Below are 22,673 nucleotides of genomic sequence, written 5' to 3' on the forward strand. Positions count from 1 at the left end.
TTATTACAGAGCAAACACACGCCTCCTGGGGCATGGTTGTCAACCTCAGTAGCAGGTTTGACAGATGGCTTTCTGAATTTATGTAAGCATACATCATGGTGGGTGCCTGTTTCCTTGCTGTGGTGTGCTGTGGTGCATGTATGCATACCTCACCCTCTCTTCCAGTGGAAAGTGTAATCAGGTTGGACATAATAGATCTGCCACCAACTTTTTGTGTAGCAGAGAGTAAGGCAACTTGTGGTATAGCCGGAAGCATGGCACAGACTTGTACGTGGATCACATTGTTCTCAACTGGTTGTAGAGACAGAAGTCTGTTGAATATTTTCTAGGCTATGTTGTTGGCTTTCCCCTCAGGCTCCTTCCTTGCAGTCCACTAGTAATGGGATTCCCTTTGTTCAGAAAGAAGTTCTCAAAAGTATTTCGGCTTGCCATGGTAAACATAGCACAACCTGCCCTGCTGTGTCTAGTTGGACCCAATGAAATATAGAACTTCTGTGCTAACTGGGCCTAAAAGAACCTGGCATTGGTATTCTAGCTTGCCATAGCCTTGAAAATGGTGTGAAAAACAGAGCAATGCATAGCAATCGCATGAGTGCCTACATTCTGAAAACAATACCAAAAATGTTTGAGAAACTGTGATTTTGATGGCACTACCTGGCAGTGTATATCATGGAAATACCTGCCATATGAGGTGAGTGCGAGAACAATAGCTGGAAAATGAGCGTACTTCCTAGACAAATGTTGGGAATAGCTGGCAAAATGTGTGACAACCCTACTTATGACACTGCCTAATAAAGGCCTATATACCAGCATTAACAATTGCTGTTGACAATTTGCATTATACTATCTGGCTCTTAATACACTGGGCCTCATTAGGACTCCGGCAGTAGCCATGCCGGTAAAAAAGGCACGGCTGCCGCCAGAGTCATGTTTTTTTCTGGCACCTGGCAATGGGTAATTTCCGGGGCATTACAGCCCTGTCAGTCCCAGTAATTCCCCAACGCCAGGTGCTGGAAAAAATTACTCACCATTCCCATTCGAGTCCCATAGGACTCAATGGGAGGAAGGAAGAACCAGCACCGTTGCTTCCGTCAGTCTGCGAGCAGGTGCCCTTCCGCCCACCCGGTCATACCAGGTGGAAGGGATTGCACCCGCCCGCAGGACTCAGTGTGCCGGTCCGGTAACAACTGTGCCGGTAGCTTACCGGCATTTTTGTTACCGGACCGGCATACTCATAATGAGCCATATTGTGTTAATTTATGCACATCGTTCAAATATCAGTTGCTGTGTATTGCTGTCTGATTAGATGGACGCAAATATGCTGTCCAATAGAATACACAAGATATTAATGCAAACACACACAACATTATGAAATTAAAAAAGAGCAGGTGGTTAATTCAAATTATTTGCACTACATGCAAAATCTATCCACAAGGTAAAATCTGACTTCCACATATATCAAAGCATTTTCTGAAGCTGTCGATTAAGGCACATCCTATTTTCAAGCAGTAAAAACACTATCAATCCTTCCCACAATCTGTCATCCTTCACTCTGTCCAGAAATCTCCTACAATCAAGCAATGTATTGTTGGCAAGTGTGACAAAGTCCCCTGGGCAGGGGACAGTCACAGCGTATCCCTACACAGCCTCCTCTGTCTGCTCTGGGCACTCCACGAGCCACTGGGCAAAGGTGAGCAAGCAAAACAAAGTTGTAACAATGCAATGAGTAAGGAAGCATGTACAATATTGTATGATTACATGTGTGCTATCTATTAAATGATACAAGATCAGAATGGTACATTACACTGAAATAGCAAGTAATTAATGTCAAACAGACAAAACAAAGTAAACAAAATACACCAGTCACACTTCTCTAAGAAAAACATGCTGAAAGTTCAAGCAGCTTGTCTGTTTTGTGAAAAGTAATATTCTATAAAATAAGAAAAAGGACATAATGCAAAGTTTGTTTTTTCTCTACAAAATTAGAATATGTATTATAAAGTTCTGCATAATTGTATCTATGGATATACCAACATATCTTTCAATAGCTATTACAAGTAAAAATGGTTTACACAGCACATTTTCTTTTTTACCATGTGACAGAATTACCTATCTTGGTAACATTTATGAATCACAAAGTACATGTATTGCAGAAGCAACCAATGGTTAAGCTCTTTGTAAAGAAAGCATATCCAGACCCATTACCCATCACTTTGATCAATGCATAGAAAATTATTGTCCCATTTGTGCTTACTAAAGACAATGGGCCTCATTACAACCCTGCCGGTCCAGAAAGAAAGGTAGCAGTAAAACAGATGCCCCCATTGTTCCCAGACCGGCTGATTCAGAGTCCTGCAGGCTGGAGGTGTCACTCCCACTAGGTCTGACCTGGCGGGATTAACACCACCCGCCTGCAGGCGGACATGGACACACCGGCTCTGACATAGACGGAAACAGTGTTTCCCTGGTCCCCATCCCCATGGAGTTTTATGGGACTCCATGGGAATGTGGATTTACAGAATTCCGCCTCCGGAATTACCGGGTCACCGGGGTTGTAATGCCCCACTGATTCTGGCAATCATAGAGGCAGAATGATATTACGGTTCCGACGGCAGCCTGCTGGTTTTTCCGGCACGGCTACCGCCAGACTCGTAATGAGGCCCAATAGCTCTTACAAGAAATAGATTTAAATGCATGCATTTTTTCTTGCAACATTAAAGTCACTGTTTTTTTTTAGCTAATCTGTAAAACCACCCTGACATTCATTAATGGGTGCTTGGGCATCAATTAATATCACAGAAAAATTGCCTTTGGAATGTCAGTCATCCGTGTCCTTAGAAAGCATTATGTTTTACGAAGAAGCGCATCCATTCCATTAATCTGCCTATTAAAATAATCCCTTTTTCAACAGATTGTCTTTCTCATAAAATATGGTTTATGTCGATAAATGGCCTAGCCCCACACAAATAAAATGCAACTGAAAGATGTACAACAAAGTTGCTATGAAAGGGTGCAGGAAAGATGACAAGGGGTCAGCCGTCTTGGAAAGAAATACTGTAACTTCCACCACTTCAGATCTACCCTGGGCACAATGTGAACATGGATTACTGAGAACAAGAGAACATCCACTCAATCCAACAAAAATTGATTTAGTCCTCAATGGAGTAAAAGTCCATCTCTTAATATAGGATAACTGTCCAAAGTCATGTGGAAGGCTTCTCCCCCACGCTCTCTTCCAGTGGAAAATTATTGGGCTTTTGGATGACGCCAACCACTCCTTCAAGAAGCATATAAAAGGAATTGCCAATAGGCATAGTACCAAACTGTATATCCTCCAGGAGATATAAGGTCTTCCTTCCTAGCTATTCAGTTCCACAGTTCAAACGCTGGTCCTCTTTTACAGCCACATGTATTAGGCCCTCCTCTCTGAACTCCCTAATTTCATATGAACCCCCTCAAAGCCGTTTTCCATGCTTTATGTATCTGATATCTGGACAGTGCACATTTCACCCCGATACCCAAACAAGGCCTTCTGTCGGCTATACTTCAAGGCCTGCATTGAGTATATTTCACTGTGTATCACCTGTAAAAATCCTTTAACTACAGCGCACCCGACTACATGAAAGAGAAACGTAACAGATGGTCATGCACGTGCACCCACAGCTGAAAACCAATGCTGGACATCTAAAAGGCAACTTCGGCAAGCCGTCTCTTTCTATGCCCTCAACCTCAGGATCACAACGCTGGCCTAGAATCTACCTCGCGTGCAAGTAAGCACAGGGAATTCTAGGAAGTTGCTTTATATTTGCCACCATTATATTTGATGCACCCTGACCAATCCAAAATGGCTGCACCATTTACCAAACTCTTCTGATGCCCAGACCTACCTTCTTGGCGACCAGCTGATTGGCTGTACCGCGCTACTTGGGTGGAACACCCCGACCGGAGGCGGAAGCCGGCCGCTGTCCCAAAGGGCCCCATTCTTAAGGGCCTGTCTGTGGCGGGCCACTGGCGCCTGACGCATTATTCTCTCTCATAATCTTACAGCCTGTCGGGAGCCATAGGAACCCAATGCCCTGTCCGCTGAGCTCCACTCTGCCCGACGTAAGTGACCACTGCTGCGACAGTTGTCCTCCGAGCACGACATCCACTGAACTCTCCCATGAAACTCAACGTCTATCAGTCTTCCCACAAGCCCCTGATTGACTCTTTCCTTGGAACTCAGCCATTGAGCTATTGTGGCATCTTAATGCCGACACGTATCTTTCAGTAAAGCTTAAATATAGAACGTATTGTTTGTGCCTTGATATGCATTGATACCTTTATCCATATATCCTGTTATAGTATGCATAAATTACTGTGTCCAGAAAAAGTACCATAGCGGTATTAGAGTCTAGATACACTCTACAAATGAGCGTTTGGCTATACATGCTGCTCTAATATACCCGGCACAGCCGCTACCCTCTTAGCCTGATTGTCCCATAGACTGCCCATAGCATTTCCTGTCTACTCAGAGAATCAGCATACCCTCCACCAGGGTCAAACTTTTCTTACATCTAATTATTAGCACCACCTTATCCCTTGCTGAAGCACTCCTCATACAAACATACACCTCATCAACACATCTTTGAAATAGTTTCTTTAACAGCTACCTCAGCAGGTATACGTTCCTATTGTTGTGCACCCTTAGCCAATGTCGAATCTGCCCATTTGTGTGCACCTTAGCTAATGTCGAATCTGCCCATTTGTGTGCACCTTAGCTAATGTTGATTCTGGCTATTTGTGTGCACCTTAGCCAATGTCGAATCTGCCTATTTGTGTGCACCTTAGCTAATGTCGAATCTGCCCATTTGTGTGCACCTTAGCTAATGTTGATTCTGGCTATTTGTGTGCACCTTAGCCAATGTCGAATCTGCCCATTTGTGTGCACCTTAGCTAATGTTGATTCTGGCTATTTGTGTGCACCTTAGCCAATGTCGAATCTGCCTATTTGTGTGCACCTTAGCTAATGTCGAATCTGCCCATTTGTGTGCACCTTAGCTAATGTCGAATCTGCCTATTTGTGTGCACCTTAGCCAATGTCGAATCTGCCTATTTATGTGCACTTTAGCCAATGTCGAATCTGCCCATTTGTGTGCGCTTTAGCCAATGTCGAATCTGCCTATTTGTGTGCACTTTAGCCAATGTCGAATCTGCCCATTTGTGTGCGCTTTAGCCAATGTCGAATCTGCCTATTTGTGTGCACCTTAGCCAAATGTCGAATCTGCCCATTTGTGTGCACTTTAGCCAATGTCGAATCTGCCTATTTGTGTGCACCCCAGCCTAAATTATAAGCTAAGCACCCCAACTGTACCCCAACAGCTCCCTACCATGCTCACCTGGTTTACCCTCATCATGTTCCCGTTTTGTGTCATGCAAGATAGTGTACCTTGCAGTGGAAACTACACAGCATTCAATAATGGCCTAGCCAAACTTGCATGCCTGAGACACTACCCCATCCCCTGCCCTACACCGTTCCTGCTTACCATATCACCCTTTCCACCTTGCTACTACCAAAGCCACACTACCAGCGATAGTGACCACCCAGTCGACACTCTAGCCAACCTTATTACTGACAGAACTTTGTGTCACCAGCCTAGACCCAGTCTTCCATGCCTGGCTGTTGGTGCCAGTCCCAACTACCCCAAACCCATAACTAAGCTTGTAACAACTAATTACCTAGGAAACACACTCACCGTCAACCCTAACCTCACAGACCGTATTAGACTAGGCACCAAACTCCCCCATATGAATAGCAACACATTAGCCTTACCCCACACCAAGACCAACAAAAAGAGCACAGCCTCTAACAATCCCAAACCACTCCCCCTAAAAGGTGCTCTACTAAATGTCATAACTGAAACTTGGCTACATGAGGCAGCAGGACCCTATTTAACCCTAGCTATTCCTGACAACTACCCCATCCTCAGAGCTGACAGACCTAATTCTCGTGGAGGAGGTGTAGCTATAATCTTTAAATCCTCTCTAGATCTCGGATCAGTCACCTCCTCTCCACTAAAATCTTGAGAACATCTTACAATCCAGCTGCAAACTTTCCCAAAAGTATGATCTCCATTCACCTACTATATGGGCCCCCAGGTCATCCTGGATCCTTTGAAGAAGACATTACTTCTCGAAAAGCTGAGAATTCTAAACCATCAGCACAAACTATCATCCTCGGAGACTTCAACCTCGGGTACAATGACCCTAATGACCCCCCAGCCTCCTCCTTAGCCAATGCTTTAGCTGAGCATGGCTTCACACAACTCAGCTCTTAACCTACCCATCGGAAAGGTAGAATTATCGACTGGGTAGCTGTTCTCAATTGTAGCATTACCTGCAAGGTTTCCCTACCTCTCGCATGGACAGATCAGCATCTCATCTCACTAGATATCAATATCAACAACCCAGTACTGAAAAAATCCCCTATTGTACCAGCCTGTCCTACCAGGAATAAACGTAACATTACTGTTGAAGCCTTAATACCCTTGGTACTCCCCACTCTCAACGCACGTCCAGCCACAGCCGACCAGAACCTACTGGTCAAACCTATAACGATTCCATGGCCAAAGCCATTGACACTATTGCCCCACTGAAAATGTGCAAAGGAAAACCTAGAGCACACCTGAACTCTTGGTACACCCCTGAAATCAAACTATTGAGGAAAAAAAAAGCTAAACTAGAGACACTGTGGAAATCGACACCCTCTACTGAAAATAAAACTAATCTCACTAATATCACTTCCTTATACAAAAATGAGATAATACATACCAAGAAAGAAGCCTACAACGTTAGGATAAACCAGGCAGGATCCAGCACTAGAGAACTATTCAATATTCTAAAGGAACTAGAAACCCTAATCCTCCAACAGATACCTACGCGAAGGACAAACCTTGGTGCGCTAGCATCCAGAATGCCCTTGCCAACAAAATCACAGACCTCCAAACCAAAATAGAGTTCAAACAACAACTTACCTGCAGCAAGTCTACCAGCCCAAGCACACCACCTGTCAAACCGGATATTAAATTATGCCTCCTATTATAACGATTTGTATGTATATTGGCCTACGCCAAGTTGCTTAAAATTACACGAATAACTCTCTACGGCAAGGTCTTGACCTTAGAAATTGATGTAAGCCGCCATCTTGAATCAAGCCTCCATTTTAGGTTAGAACCGCCATTTTGGGGTTTTTGTACAAAGTCACCCTGTAATCTAAAATGGCCGTCTCGTGTGCCCTTGTTCTTGCCTTAACCTCCCCAACCCATGTGGGATAGTTAATGTCCAACCTGCCTTCAGGCTACATGTTAGGGTCATATAGACCTTGTCCTTTGTTGACCTCGGGAGCAGGGGATTACTTGAATTAGCAATGTTAAACTACAAGTATACAAGAACAGTAATGCTATCCAAATATAATATGAGAAACATTTGTTTGGTCTGTATTAAAACATCATGTAAAGAGTGTAAATGTTAAATTAAAGAATAATTAAGTGTGTTAGTAAATATATTCAAAAGTAAACTGCATGCACGAGATATGTAAATTAGGAAAGTGAACCTGGCACGACCCTAGCCCAGTATATATTTAACCTGTAAGAGGGCTGGACATCATTTTACAAATTGTATAAATGCGTCGATGTCCAGCTAGGAAATTCTATTCACTGCTCACATTGAACCCTGCTGGTGGTCTCTTTGATGTACTGACGGCCAAATAGCTATTTGTGTACGTTGTTGAATACTGTTCAGTTTTGTAATAAAGATGCTGGGAATCTTTACAAGCCTGTGTCGGTGTATTTTCCTTTGCTTGGTGTAACAGCCGTAATATTGTATTTTTTTCTGATTCCACAGATGGCGCCCGAATAGGGACCCTCAAGATTGACTTTGTCTTGTTGAAGGTTGGCTCGTCTATCGGACCGGGATCGGACGGTGCCAACAGAAACGGCCACTCTAGACGAGAAGTGAATTCCTCGACGAAACTGCACGATCCGATCCCTGGACGGTGAGCTGTAGCCCGAGACGACGTCTTGACGAGGGTCCATATATTTGAGGTGGGTACATTTGCCGAAAATCACCAGACATGTGGGTCCTTAGCATTGTCCTTAGTAACCCGATCGGGCCTCCCAGTCCTTTGGTCAGGTGAATCGTGCCCCGATTCTTAATCTAACCCAGACAATTTGAATTTGGAGCATTGTACTCGCGAGCACAATTATTTAACCAGGTAACACCAGAACTTTGATATGCCTAGGAAATTGTCTGCCTGCTCTAGGGCATTATTCTGCAGCGACAGACAATATTTGGAAGATAGCCGTCCCGCACCACAGGAGGGGTCGCCGGCATGTACTATGTACTGTACGAAAGGCTTTGGTAGTATACCATTTAATGACATTTGGCACAGACAAACCAGACATAATTCTGAACTTCGGTGGCCAACCAATGGTAGTTTTGAAATCCCTCGTATAGAATATTTAGAGTCTGTATTAGTAAAGAAAAAGGCTAGACCTGCAGCATTTGACACGTTGCAGTTGGAAAACAGAAGCTTTGCAGCAACAAAAGAGTAGAGAGAAACATGCGTAGACATATGACAAGTGTCGAAAAGGCAGTTATATGATCAAAATAAACAATTGGAGTCAGTTAGGAACACGGACAGGGCGTTTCAATTAGGCATTCAGAAAATCTACCCTTCAAACGATTTTCATACGTCAGATGAATTGATTAATAAGCTTTTGCATGAACGAAGGCCCGATGCCTCTGCTCCACCTCCGTACGTCCCTCCTCCTGGCGCTTTGCCCCTTCCTGTTGTAGTTCCCCCTCCTATAGTTCCTCCGGTCCTCCCTGTTGTTCTTCCAGCCGTCGCCCCTTTGCCTGCCCCCTTGCCTTCAACTGTTATTCAGAATGTGCCTACTCTTCCTCTTCCAAGTGATTCTGCATCGCTTGTAGTAGACCAGGGAGCAAGACCAAGAGTTCTGACTCGTAATACTGTGTCCCCAGACAAAAGGAGTGAATTGACTGCTTGGGCTAAACATTGTATGGAGAAGGGTGAACAAGCTGATGTTTTTTCCACACTCGAAAATTTAAAAGATATTCCTGAGAAAAATGTTTTTATCGAAGGATTAGGGGCTCATTTGAGCATAATGTGGAATAGACTAAATGATGTAGATTTCCCACAAGGGTTACAGGATTTGAACGCCTTAGCGTTGTCCAGAGATACTGCGGAGAAGGTATATGAGCATGTTGAGAGGATTTTTGAGTATAGGAACGAGTTTGAAGAGTTACAGAATGAGGAAGCAGCTGGTGGTAGTTTAGGTATTATGTACTTACAGAAACGGTTTTCTCCTCACCGTGAATTAAATGGAGAGGAAGCGCGAAATTGTATAAAGGATGCGATAAGATGGATTTTGGATATGTCGATAACTCCAGATGAAGTATATGACACATATACTCAGTATACGTTAGAAATGCAAAAGAAAGTGATACAGGTGATGGTTGAGCACATACAGAATGAGTGTGTAAGAAGAAAGATTTGTTGTCCTGCAGAATTGTTGAGTGTTTATAAGAGAGCCTTTCCGATTGATACTTCTTCAACTGCCTTAGCGCTTGATTTGGCTCTGTTGCTTAGTAAGCGTTCAGAGCTGCCTACTTCTCAGTTGCCTATGAGAGAGGTCCCTCCGACATTTGTCCCGAAAGTTGAGATTGCGGCCAATGCTGGGCGAGGAATAGTAGCCGGAGAAATTCCTGCACATTACGTTTCACAATTTGTTCACGTCCCGTTTTCAAGACAGGAAGTGAACACCATAAAGCAATTTTTCCCCCGATATAAGAAAGAATCCGACCGGATTCTATAAAGAAATAGAGTCGGTCTTACAGTCGTCGGTATTCACTTTAAGTGATATTGACCTATTATTTCCCGCACTCCTGCAAGTTGATTTGTAGATTAGGACTATAGATGACATACCTGGGTTGGGAGATACATGGGATAACATGGTTAGGCTAGACAGAGAAAGACCAACTGGCGAACGACCACCTCAAGTGATATTAACCTTGCCTGATAGAATTATTGTAAAATTGAAAAATATGGTTCCAGAAAAAAAAATCATTTGGGACAAGTTTACTGCCTGTGTCCAAGGAAAGTCTGAGGGTGCTACTGATTTCTTCAATCGGTTCGAGCAGGTATTCTCAGATTTCAGTGGACAAGACTTAGGTACAGAGTCAGGGAAAAGGTTGTTTGTTGACAAATTTATACGTGGATTGCTCCCTGACATCCAGTTACAGATTATGTCTTCTGAAAGCGCTTGGCAGGAGAAGTCTCAATCAGAAGTACTGCATATGGCTCAGTACTATGAAAATCGTGTAAATACTGAAAAGGAAAAACTTGAGAAAAAAAAGGGTGACCTGAAAACTAAAGTTTAATTACAGCAGATTGTTAGAAACCCTAGAGGGGGTAATAAATTTAGAGGTCAGTACATTCCACAGGGAAGTGCGCCCTTGGCTCCGGTAACCGTTAACCAGTGTGCATATTGCCGGCAGGAAGGCCACTGGCGCGCACAATGTCCGACCTTGCAGCAAAGGTCATTTGGGAATATGGGTAGACGATCCAGAGGTCGCCCAGGTGCAGGAGGCCCTGACAGAGGTCAGTTTACACCAGAATCACAGCAACCTCCTTCACAAGATAAGCAAGTTTCGAATGTGGATAATAGAAACATTTTTGATCACCCTTCTGCCGCGTATCTCTCTGAAGAGCTTCCTTTTGATAATATTCTGTTCCGCTAGGGTTGCCCGAAGCAGGATTTGGAACCTACACCTATTCCCGTTCATCAGAAAGGCCCCTACGTTGAGATGGCGGTGGGAAATAGGAAGCATCTATTTTTAGTAGATACGGGAGCACAGAAATTTTCCATTGATCATTCACGGGTTCCAAATATTCCCCTGTCAGGGCAGTCCAATGTTTCCGTAGGGTTTTCAGGCACACCTGTAGTTTGTCCGGTCTCTTTGCCGGTACCAATAACACTGGGTCCCTTCACGGAACAGTGTCCATTTCTACTTACCACAAACTGTGGGGAGAACTTGCTGGGGCTAAATTTGTTGAAGGAATTGCACGCAGTAATACATTGTTCTCCGGACGGAATTCGGCTAACAATTTCACCTCAGCAATCACTCGCCTCTCAGTTTTTGACTCAACCTTTACCTCCAGAATTTAGTAATGTCCCAGAATGCTTATGGGCAATTGATGATAATGATGTGGGCATTCTTCAAATTGAACCTGTTAAAATTATTTTGAAACATGGAGTAAAATTGCCTCGGATCCCGCAATATAAGATCTCAGTTGAAGGAGAACAGGCATTGAAATGTATAGTTTCTGATTTTGTACATCGTGGAGTAATTGAGGAGATTACGGGTAGCATATGTAACAGCCCCATTTGCCAGATTCCCTTTCGTTTTATAATTGATTTACGTGCAATTAACAAAATTATGGCTCCTCAATTTCCTATTGTACCTGATGTTACAACGATACTAACCATGATTCCGGCTTCTGCCACTCATTTTAGCGTTGTTGAACTTAAAAACGCGTTTTTCAGTATTCCAATACACAAGGATAGCAGGTGTTTGTTTGCGTTTACCCTAGGTGGACGCTCGTTTACATTCACTCGTGCACCACAAGGGTACACTGAGAGTCCAAGTATTTATAGTAGGGCATTGAATGAGCAGCTTGATACCCTTGAGTTGCCTACTACTTGCACATTATTGCAGTATGTAGATGCTCTCCTCTTGGCTGCTGATTCTGAGAGCGACTGTAAAGAAGGCACTGTGTTGTTGCTTTGTCATCTAGCAAAACATGGCCACAAAGCTTCACTTAAAAAGTTCCAATATTGTTGTCAGGAGGTCGCCTATTTAGGCTATCTCCTGTCAAAGGAGGGAAGACAGTTGACACCTGAACGAATAAAGACCATTTCTGGCATGTCTGTCCCAAATACGCAAAAGGAAGTTAGGGCCTTGATAGGTATGGCTTCTTATTGTAGATTGTGGATCCCTAACTTTTCGTTAACGATTAAACCAATGCTGGCTTTGACAAAGAAGGGCATTTCTTTGCCATTGCCATGGACTTTGGAACACCAGACAGCATTTGATTTGCTCAAATCCTCACTGTGTTCAGCGCCGGTTTTAGGAACTCCAAATTATGACACGACCTTTGTATTGTTTGTGCATGAACGTGATGGATGTGCTTTGGCTGTGTTAACACAGGAACATGGAGGGAAGAATAGGCCGTGCGGCTACTATTCCTCCGCCCTTGATCCTGTAGCATGCGCTTTGCCAAGATGTTTGCGCGCTGTTGCTGCTGCATCTGTAAAACAGAGTGAGGGAATGGTCCTGGGTCATGCGTTAACCCTAATGGTACCTCACTCCGTAGATATTCTATTGAATACAACTCAAACACAACACCTCACTTCTGCACGATTGACAAGATATGAACTAATCTTGTTTGCCCCCCACATTCAAATTCAGAGGTGTTGTGTATTAAATTCAGCTGAACTTTTACCTGTCTCGCAAGATACTGTTGATGGTGACGATACGTCACACGATTGCCTTTATATGACAGAACAAGAGACTAAAGGCAGAATCGATTTGAAAGACACGCCTTTGAATAGCCCACAAGGAGAGCTATTTTGTGATGGCTCTTGTTTTAAACTTCCAGACAGTACATCCACGGCTGCTTATGCTGTTACTACTTTAAGCACGGTTGTGGAAACTAAAAGAATTATGCATAACTCTGCGCAGGCCGCAGAAATTATAGCGTTAACTCGAGCTTGTGAACTTTCTGAAGGGCTTACAGTGAACATATATACTGATAGTCAGTATGCCTTTGGGGTGGCCCACAATTTCGGTAGACTTTGGAAAGAACAAGGTTTCTTGACCTCGCACGGAACGAAAATCCAGCATGGCACTTTAATAGTGCGATTACTTTCTGCACTTGCACTCCCTGTTCAGTTAGCTATCATAAAATGTTCACCACATCAAAAGGTTACAGATGATGTAGGAAAAGGGAATGCTTTCGCTGATCAGATAGCTAAACAGACTGCCACTGATTTCAGTTCAGAAATGTATGCTGTAAAAGAAATTGTAAATGTTTGCACTTTGGGTGAAAGTATCGATGCTGTAAAAGATATGCAAGCAGATGCTACCATAGAGGAAACTAAGAGATTGATCGAGGGTGCAGGGAGATTGGATGATGATGGGCCCAAAGTGCCGGATTAGTGGAGAGGCACACCGGCATTATAAAGAACAAACTCGCTAAGACGTGTGCTGGCACCAAGCTAAAGTGGCCGGACGCCTTACCGATCGTGATACTGTCAATGAGAACAACCCCTCAAACTAAGACTGGGCTCTCTCCCTTTGAGGTGGTAATGGGAAGACCTGCTAATATTTGGGGTATGCCAAAACGTCGCTCATTACGGGATATAGAAAATGTGCTTCTTTCAGATTACTGTAACCAGTTGACTAAAAATCTGTATTCAATTTATCACCAGGTGCGAGAGGCATTACCTGTGCACTACGAGGGTCCTGGTCACAGTCTACGACCGGGGGACTGGATACTCACGAAGGTTTTTGAGAGGTCGTCTTGCCTTGCACCTCGGTGGAGGGGTCCCTACCAAGTCCTGCTAGTCACCCAGACTGCCGTGCGGGTAGCGCGTCATAAACACTGGATCAATGCGACGCACACCAAATGGATCCCACAGCCCGTGCCATACGATACAGAAGACACAGAATCCCTTCCCACTGCTGTAACTAGCGTGCCTGAAACAGCAACAACCAACAAGGGAGAATCGGAGACCGCTTCAGAATCTGCAAGGCCGGACAAAACGGCCATCTTGTCTCCGCACTCCCCAACAGTGGAACTTCCGGATCAATCCTTTTCTGATCCCATTTCCGTCCATTCGCCACTTCCAGGAGGAAGTGACGACACTTTGTTCTCGCCAGAAACTGCAAAATATAATTTGCGCCCAGGGAAGTTAACGTACAGCAAGGTCTGACTGTGCGATTGAGAAAATCATTTGAGGGCTTGCCTTTTGGCCCGACTGTGCGGGAAGATTCTGTCGGCCAAGGGTTGTGGGAAAGACATTAAGAAGACGAGCGACTGGAGTCGCCAGCAAACAAACAATTGGTGTTTTTTTCAATTGAAGACTACAATGCCTGCACTCGCTACCGCTCGTACCGAACTTTTAGATAAATATGTGACTAGCAGAGACAATGATCAAGCATGTAAGGGGACCCCCAAAGTGTATTGTTGCTTTTCGTGATAATTACTGGATTTTTAGTAACTGTTGGGTTTGGGTTATATATCTGGAAGAAGCATATCCGTTAGATGACTTTTTACCTATTTTAAATGTATCTGTTATTCCCACTCCTTCTGTGCAATTGCATACCTTGTCGCCTAGGGATTCTTTGCATAGACGGAACTATCAGAATAATACCCTTTTGTTAATAATGAATGCCACTCATGCAATTTTTAATCAGACCAATTTCTGGATCTGTACACATCTACCGCAACATGGGGATAAGGGGCTATGTTGTTATATTTATCCATTACCTTTGACAACTGCCTGTTACGCTTCTCTTAGAGCACTATTTTTTGGTCGATGGAATGACAGCATCTCAGGGAACTGTACAAATTTAAATAGTTTTGAAAATAATGTTTTGATGCCCCTGGGATGCTCGCTTTTTGCAAATAGAAGTAAGCCAAACGTTGCTTCTGTTAGGCCCTCTGATAGATGGTCTCGTCCCTTTCAGTCTTTAATCGCTTTCAAAATGGCTCCTATAGGCAATAAGGATGCCACGCCTCCATTTTATTCTGTTAATCATAGCCCCGATTCAGTATCCTTCTGCATACAGAGGAATGGCACACAGTCAATTTTAGAAAGTGCGGCAACATTGCAAATTTGACTAGTGAAAACAGACCTCGGTACGTAGGCGAACCTGTCTATTCTGTTTGCGGTGATGTGGCATTTCCATGGTTGCCCAGGGTTTGGCAAGGAACCTGTTATTTAGGGATTCTATTACCTGGGGTATTTATTGCCAGTACTGTAGAAATTTCAAAGACTCGTCCACGACGAGATGTAAAAGGGGACACTCCAGCCCAAACTCTAGGAGATATTATGAAATCCTTTGTGCCATTTTTTGGGCAAATTACGAATTCAGAAAATATCAGGGGACTAGCGATAGTTTTGGAGAGAACCATCAACCGGACCACTGACAATCTATAATATGACGTTAGAACAGAGAGCGATAAGATTAGTGGCTCTTCAGAACCGGATGGCATTAGATGTCATCCTGGCAGAGCGAGGAGGAGTATGTAAATTAGTGGGGTGAGCTTGCTGCGTTTATGTACCAGACTCCTCTCCGACGATCTTTAGGGCTATCCAAAATCTACATGTTCTTAGTTCAGAAGTACATTTTCCTGAGGGAAACTGGGAACTTGGTACATGGTTTTGGGACCTCCTACGGTCATGGGGATGGAAGTTGTTCTCGGCCCTGCTGATTATCTTGGGAAGTTTTCTGTTTCTCTGCTGTTGTATACAGTGTCTCCCCGGTATATGCTCAGTATTAGGGGGATGTTGCGCGCAAGCAACAAGTGTATTAGGGCATAAAATATACGCCCCAAAGAAGGTTTCCAAAGAGTATGTGTTGAAAGAAACTCTGGTGTCAGATCTAATGGCAATAGATATGTCCGACAATGATTCGGGGTGTATGGACGATGACGTATGGAGTTACTTGCAAGCAGATCAGAAGTAGTGTTAACGCTTGGCATATGCCAAAAGGAGGGTTTGTCAAACCGGATATTAAATTATGCCCCCTGTTATAACGATTTGTATGTATATTGGCCTACGCCAAGTTGCTTAAAATTGTATGCGAATAACTCTACGGCAAGGTCTTGACCTTAGAAATTGATGTAAGCCCCCCTCTTGAATCAAGCCTCCATTTTAGGTTAGAACCGCCATTTTGGGGTTTTTGTACAAAGTCACCCTGTAATCTAAAATGGCCGTCTCGTGTGCCCTTGTTCTTGCCTTAACATCCCCAACCTCTGTAGGATAGTTAATGTCTAACCTGCCTTTAGGCTACATGTTAGGGTCATGTAGACCTTGTCCTTTGTTGACCTCGGGAGCAGGGATTACTTGAATTAGCAATGTTAAACTACAAGTATACAAGAACAGTAATGCTATCCAAATATAATATGAGAAACATTTGTTTGGTCTGTATTAAAACATCATGTAAAGAGTGTAAATGTTAAATTAAAGTGTGTTAGTAAATATATTCAAAAGTAAACAGCATGCACGAGATATGTAAATTAGGAAAGTGAACCTGGCCTGACCCTAGCCCAGTGTATAATTAACCTGTAAGAGGGCTGGACATCATTTTACAAATTGTATAAATGCGTCGATGTTCAGCTAGGAAATTCTGTTCACTGCTCACATTGACCCCTGCTGGTGGTATCTTTGATGTACTGACGGCCAAATAGCTATTTCTGTACGTTGTTGAATACTGTTCAGTTTTGTAATAAAGATTCTGGGAATCTTTACAAGCCCGTGTCGGTGTATTTTCCTTTGCTTGGTGTAACAGCCGTAATATTGTATTTTTTATGATTCCACACACCTCCCATCGATACTAACTTAGGCTTCACATTCAATAAGGTAACTATACCTGAAGTACAAAAAATAATAGCCTCTCTGAAACCATCCAACTGTAAAGGGGACAGTTGCCCGGCCCAGATTATAAAAGATGCAGCCAGAGATCTATCACCCTTCATCACTAAACTAATAAATCTATCATTATCCACCAACTCAGTCCCTAGCAATCGGAAACAATCATGGGTTCTCCCACTTCTAAAAAAACAAACATTAGACCCGGCTATACCCACTAACTACAGACCCATCACCACGGTCCCATTCCTGCGAAAAATCCTAGATCGAGTTGCTTATCTGCAAATTCAAGATTATCTAGAGACAAATCAACTACTAGGAATTCGTCAATCTGGCTTTAGACCTCAACATGGAACAGAAACGGCCCTTGTCGACCTCAAAAGCCAGATTATTGAACTTAAAGATAAAGGCAATGCTGCCATCCTACTTCTTTTAGACCTTTCAGCAGCCTTCGACTTGGTTGATCACAAAATCCTCTGCAACCACCTATCATCAGCAGCTCACTTCTCCTCCTCTGATGTCATGTGTATACAATCCTTCCTCGCTAATAGAACCATGAGGGTCATCTCACCTGCAGTGGCAGCTGACCCTATCCCCATCACATGTGGTGTCCCACAACGATCCTGTGTTTCGCCCACTGTGTACAATATATTTACAAAGCCACTCTTCGTCAAACTGGACCATCTGGGTGTCACCTGCACCAATTATGCAGATGACACCCAGATACTCCTTACCCTATCTGGTAACTACAATGCTGACATTACCCAGATCAACAAAATCTTCACCATCATTCAGGCATGGATGGCCATACATGGCCTCTGCCTGAATGATGAGAAAACTGAACTCCTCCTTTTCGGCTCACCCAACAACCTGCTGAAACTTAGCCCCAATTACAACAGCATCATCATCGATGGAAATAACACTCCCCTTGTTAGAAGTGTAAAAACCCTTGGTTTCTATCTTGAGGCCAACACCAACCTCTCTAAACAAATCAATATGACTGCCTCAGCCACTGCCTACACAGCTAAGCTGATCAGGGCCTATAGACCTTTCTTGTCCTCTAATAGCTGCCTCATACTGGCCAGGGCTCTTATACAGTCCAAATTGGACTACTGTAACAGTCTATACCTAGCTGCAAACCAATCCATAATCAAACTGCAGGTATTCCAAAATAACGCTCTACGATCAGCATTAAACATTCCCAGGCGAGAGCACATCTCTACCATAAGATAATCATGCAAATGGCTCTGCGTACAACAACAAAAAAAGAAAATCGACCAAAAAACTATCTGTCTCACATACAAACCCTTGAACCACCAAGCCCCTCCTTATCTCACTAACACATTCACCCTGAAATCTGCTGCTAGAACCACAAGATCCACTAACACCTTATGCCTAATGGTGCCCAGATTCACCCTAAAAAGAGCTGGAAGAACCAGCTTCACGGTTCTTGCCTCCCAACTTTGGAACACTTTACCACTGAACATCAAATCTATCTCTACCTTTCAATCATTCAGAAAACATGTCATTACATGGTTACTGAATACAAACTAACACTCACTCTCTATATCTCTCATGTGTGTCGATGATACTGCTTTGTACCTTAAATGTGCATATAACATATAAACTGTATAAAATGTATAACTTGTAAATTGTATAAAATGTATCCTGTAGCCGTTTACCTAAGCGCCCTCTTACCTCTGGGTCTGGAGCGCTATATAAATAAAATAAACAAACCTTTTCCCATCCAAGATTTGCTCCCATCTACATGCAATTAGAAAACAAATAAAACTCCTCTGCTCTACCATTTGCATTGATACAAAAAGAACCCCTTTTGCTAACAACCCATGCTCTCCTAAATTCTGGCCCTGACCTGTGTACATTGTAAAAGAGTACGTTGTGGGGTCTCATCCTATCATCTGTGCTATGTTAAATGGTCCATCGCCCCTCTGGTAGCCAGACCTATTCCATGAGAAAACATCAAATACAATTAAATGCAATACATACAACGATTCTGTTAGAGTGCTTTCACCCTTAGGAGCAAGGGGAGTGATATGTGAACTTCAAAATTATGCAATTTAAATGTTTAGCCAACCTTGGTCAAACCTACCAACCTAATCGCCAATGGCTGATAAAACATCTAATCACCAACAAGAGCCATGTCATAATTCTATCCAGTCATGTTGTGCACACTTAGCTATTTATCCTTGCTTTACTCAGACTTTGACTGGCTCACCTTTTCCGAATGTATATCCCAGAATTACAAAGCTACTGTAATTGAAATCCTAAGGCTTTCCCTATCCTCATATATATCAGATGCTTGATAATTCAAAAGATTGGTTTCAGTTCATGTTGCCGCACTGCACAACATGACATATGCTTAACATACTGTCCAAGTGGTGTTTAAAAAAAAAAAATCACACAAAATAAATGTGTACAATTAATGTGATGTGATATTGGCATCAAGTTATTCACAAGGGAAACATCCTACATGTCAACACAAATAGAAAATGTGTGCCACACAGAGCATTGTACCCTGTTCGTGACTGTTCTGAAACTGGTCAACATTATTCAGGAGATACTGAAACACTTTGATAACAAAGCATTTTGAAATGGATAGCCTTTCTGAACTGACATATCTCTGGTCCCTTTCACATCAGACCCGGTCAACTGATATTTGGGGGCTCAAAAAGTATTTGGCCTATCTCGTAGGCCTTTCATCAGGCCCATGAGGCCACTAGCATCACTCATAGAATATTTTATGACACCCTTTCAACTACATGCTGATGACACCCAGAGTCCTTTTTGACTTGAAAGTTGAAACCGCACCCCTTTAATCATAACCCAACAGCCAAGAGGCAAAACTGAAATCCTCCTATGCGGAACACCACCAGCCAAGCATCTCTTTCCTTGGGTTTTTATTCAGGGGTCCACGGCCGTTATCAAACAGAGAATGCTAAGAACATATCCATCATCTTCACTTCAAACCTTATCTCCGACCTTCAAAGTGACGCAAAAAAATATCTGACCATCATCAACTCCTTAACCAGAGGAAACCACCACCCCTGCAAATGAGAGCTCTCATTCTCTAGTGCTTGGTTTACTTGCATAGCCTGTACATAGCTTACTCGCAAATTCTATGAATTGACAACAACCAATTCGGAACAGGGAGGCTCGGTTTCTCATCGGACTAAAGAAATATGCACATGTTAACCTGGCACTAAAATGTCTACAGTGGTTCCCAAATTAACAAAGAGTTGACTTAAATATGCCACATACAGAGAGCCTTCTGGGTATCTGGACCCAAGTACATGCACCACCTCATCCCATCATACAATCCATCAAGCAACCTGAGGTAACCAACAGTGGGGCTAATTTCTGGGGCCAAACCAAAGAATATCTACTGAGAGGGAAGATTATCACCCGCCCCCCCAATGCCCCAGCATGTGGAGTAAACGCACACAGAACATAAAGAGGATAAAGAACTTTCTGTGCGTTTAAAAAGTTCTCCAAATCCTGCTGCTCCTTCAAGCCTTCGCTCTCCAACTAGAGCTGGCCATTGTATCCCCTGCTGGCAGCTGTGACCCTCATTGTGTCTCCCTTTGCACGTCCTTATGAGTTCAGGCCCAGCCCCAGTTCCGGACTTGTTTATGACAATCAGCCCACAATCTCACAACTGTGATCCTCTCCCTTACGTACTTTAGTTACATTTTATTGGCTTACAGCCCATTCCGTTGCGCCATTACTTGAGAGTGAAGCATCAGCATACACGCTGCCCACTCATTGATATACAAAGCTTTAAATTAAGATACATTTAGAAGCCTAGTCACCTAAGTGAGAAATGCCAGGTTTTTGGGAAATATATATGAGAGAAGCAAGGTGAAGTGACATGACTCATCTTTTCATAATCAGAATGTGCTTGGTGTTCAGTACTTGTCAGTAGCTGCCCCAGGGAAACTGCTAAATGGTTTGGCAACACTGATCTCTGTGTCACAGCAGTACCCCTGGTGAAGTGTTGCAGAGTCCTTTGTGCTCCATTATTCTCACGATGCATCACCCTCATACCAATGCCTTTATCTGATGGCATTGCTGCCCAAAGGATACATATGCAATGCCCTCCACTTCTCACCCTTGGCATGAGCCATAGCCGCTATTGACTATTTACAAGAAACCCTACTCACTCATTTTTCACATAACAGAAGGAGCGACTTAAGCAATTTTAATCATTAAGTGCTGCTGTACCTTTGTCGAAAAGTAACTTCTGGAAGGTTGCGTTCCTTATGGCTCTTTCAGTCTGGAGAAGTCTCTCTATAAATGGCCATTCAGGGAGGCTCTGCAGCATCGTCTGTATTCTCGACATCTGAAGGAGCAACCTGTTTGGAAAAAGCGATAACTTTTCACTCTGGTGGAAATCAGTGCTCAATCTAGAAATTCATTTCCAATCAGAAATCAGCCTTTTGGATGCTGGATTAATTATTTGAGGCTTTGTAAATCCATCACATACTTATAAGACCTGGCAGCCATTTTAGAGGGATTTACCTCACACATTACGCCAGCCTACTTGTCACTCATTCAGGAATATTTTAACAGCAATTAAAAAGTGCCGAGTTTCTTAGGTTCCACTATACCACCTAATCTGTTATGTAGTGATCTGGGGTGAGAACGTCCATCCCCCTCCCAACTAACCCTACCCCACTCCATAAATGCAGTGTCATGTAAAATTCACCACAATACAAAGCTTCTCAGTGCATTGTTGACCATCCACTGCAATTACTAGTTCATATGTATGGACATCCTTTGCCCATATCTATCAACGTAAACAAAATGCAAAAAAGGAACTCAAAATATGCTCCTTTGCAAAAACCCTGAAACCTGAATGCAGATTTCAATCTACAATAGCAAAACTGGGAAAATAGCAAGACAAATAACCCCCTGTTCCACACCAAAGAAACAGACAAGTTTAGGGAAACATACCAACAGCTCAGAATTTCTTAAACGAAATATGTGCCCAGGAGCATCAAGCTCACAGATTACCAACACCATGTATCATATCTTTTTGAATCGGGTAGTACTATCATAGTTCAAAGCAATGAGGGGAATTTGAAGGACTTCAAACAGCAATTCAGTCACATTTATGAACTAAAAGAAAAAAAGAATTGCTTGTCTTTCAACCACTGCACTTACCCACATGACCAAAATTCTGGAACAACACATGCCTCCATTTTTACAGTCATCCCCACTCTACATCAAATGTACTAGTACACTAAATCCACTACGAGATACAGAAACAAGGATACTACAACCAAACCTCTATGATGCAGACACAAATCTCAGGTCATCTGCACTTCACTCACTCGCTCGCTGTACTAACAGGGAACAGAAACGCAAAGGTCGTTCAAACCCCCTCAACCCTCTCAAGTCAGAAGTTCAAAAGACAACCTCACAACTCAGGTCTAAAGGGATTTAGTCCTATATTATTTTAAGAACTTCTAGATTTATCCCAGGATCTTGAAACACATTCCCGAGAGAAATGTCATAATAGGAGACTTCAATCTATACATTACTAACAGCAAGCAAGCAAAAGAACTAGTGGAAAAAATGGTATGTTTCATCTGGTATTTGAGCAGTTTATTCGCACATCTATTCACAAAAAATGCCCGATTACCTCATCATCACAGATTATGTAAGTGTGAATGTTGTGAAAATGCAGCAACTGTCTTGGTCTGATCACATTCTTATCGGAGCTCATCGGGACATAGAGAACCAACAGCAACCAGCAGAATATGATGATCTCCAAGTGCCTAAGGCAGCAAATCCTTTAAAAGTGCTACACCATGAGTCTTTGGAGACCGTTTCCAATTAATAGAAGCATACGCTCTTAGTAGACCCAATCCTGATCAGTTACTTAAAACACTGTACAATAATATCTTGACAGTCTGATACAGGATCACC

The 22,673-nt window shown here is 43.1% G+C and overlaps 1 protein-coding gene across 1 annotated transcript in view; it reads right to left on the reverse strand.

Moving 5' to 3' along the window:
- The window catches only part of LOC138480605 (ATP-binding cassette sub-family A member 13-like), a 158,020-nt gene that overhangs the window by 92,241 nt on the left and 43,106 nt on the right, over positions 1-22,673 (reverse strand). The window contains exon 3 of the mRNA XM_069612309.1: positions 20,964-21,094. Coding sequence (XP_069468410.1) covers positions 20,964-21,094 — 131 coding nt within the window. The remainder of the gene's footprint in view (positions 1-20,963; positions 21,095-22,673) is intronic.

The sequence above is a fragment of the Ambystoma mexicanum genome, chromosome 5p (assembly GCF_040938575.1).
Source record: "Ambystoma mexicanum isolate Mex_15411 chromosome 5p, UKY_AmexF1_1, whole genome shotgun sequence".
Taxonomy (NCBI): domain Eukaryota; kingdom Metazoa; phylum Chordata; class Amphibia; order Caudata; family Ambystomatidae; genus Ambystoma; species Ambystoma mexicanum.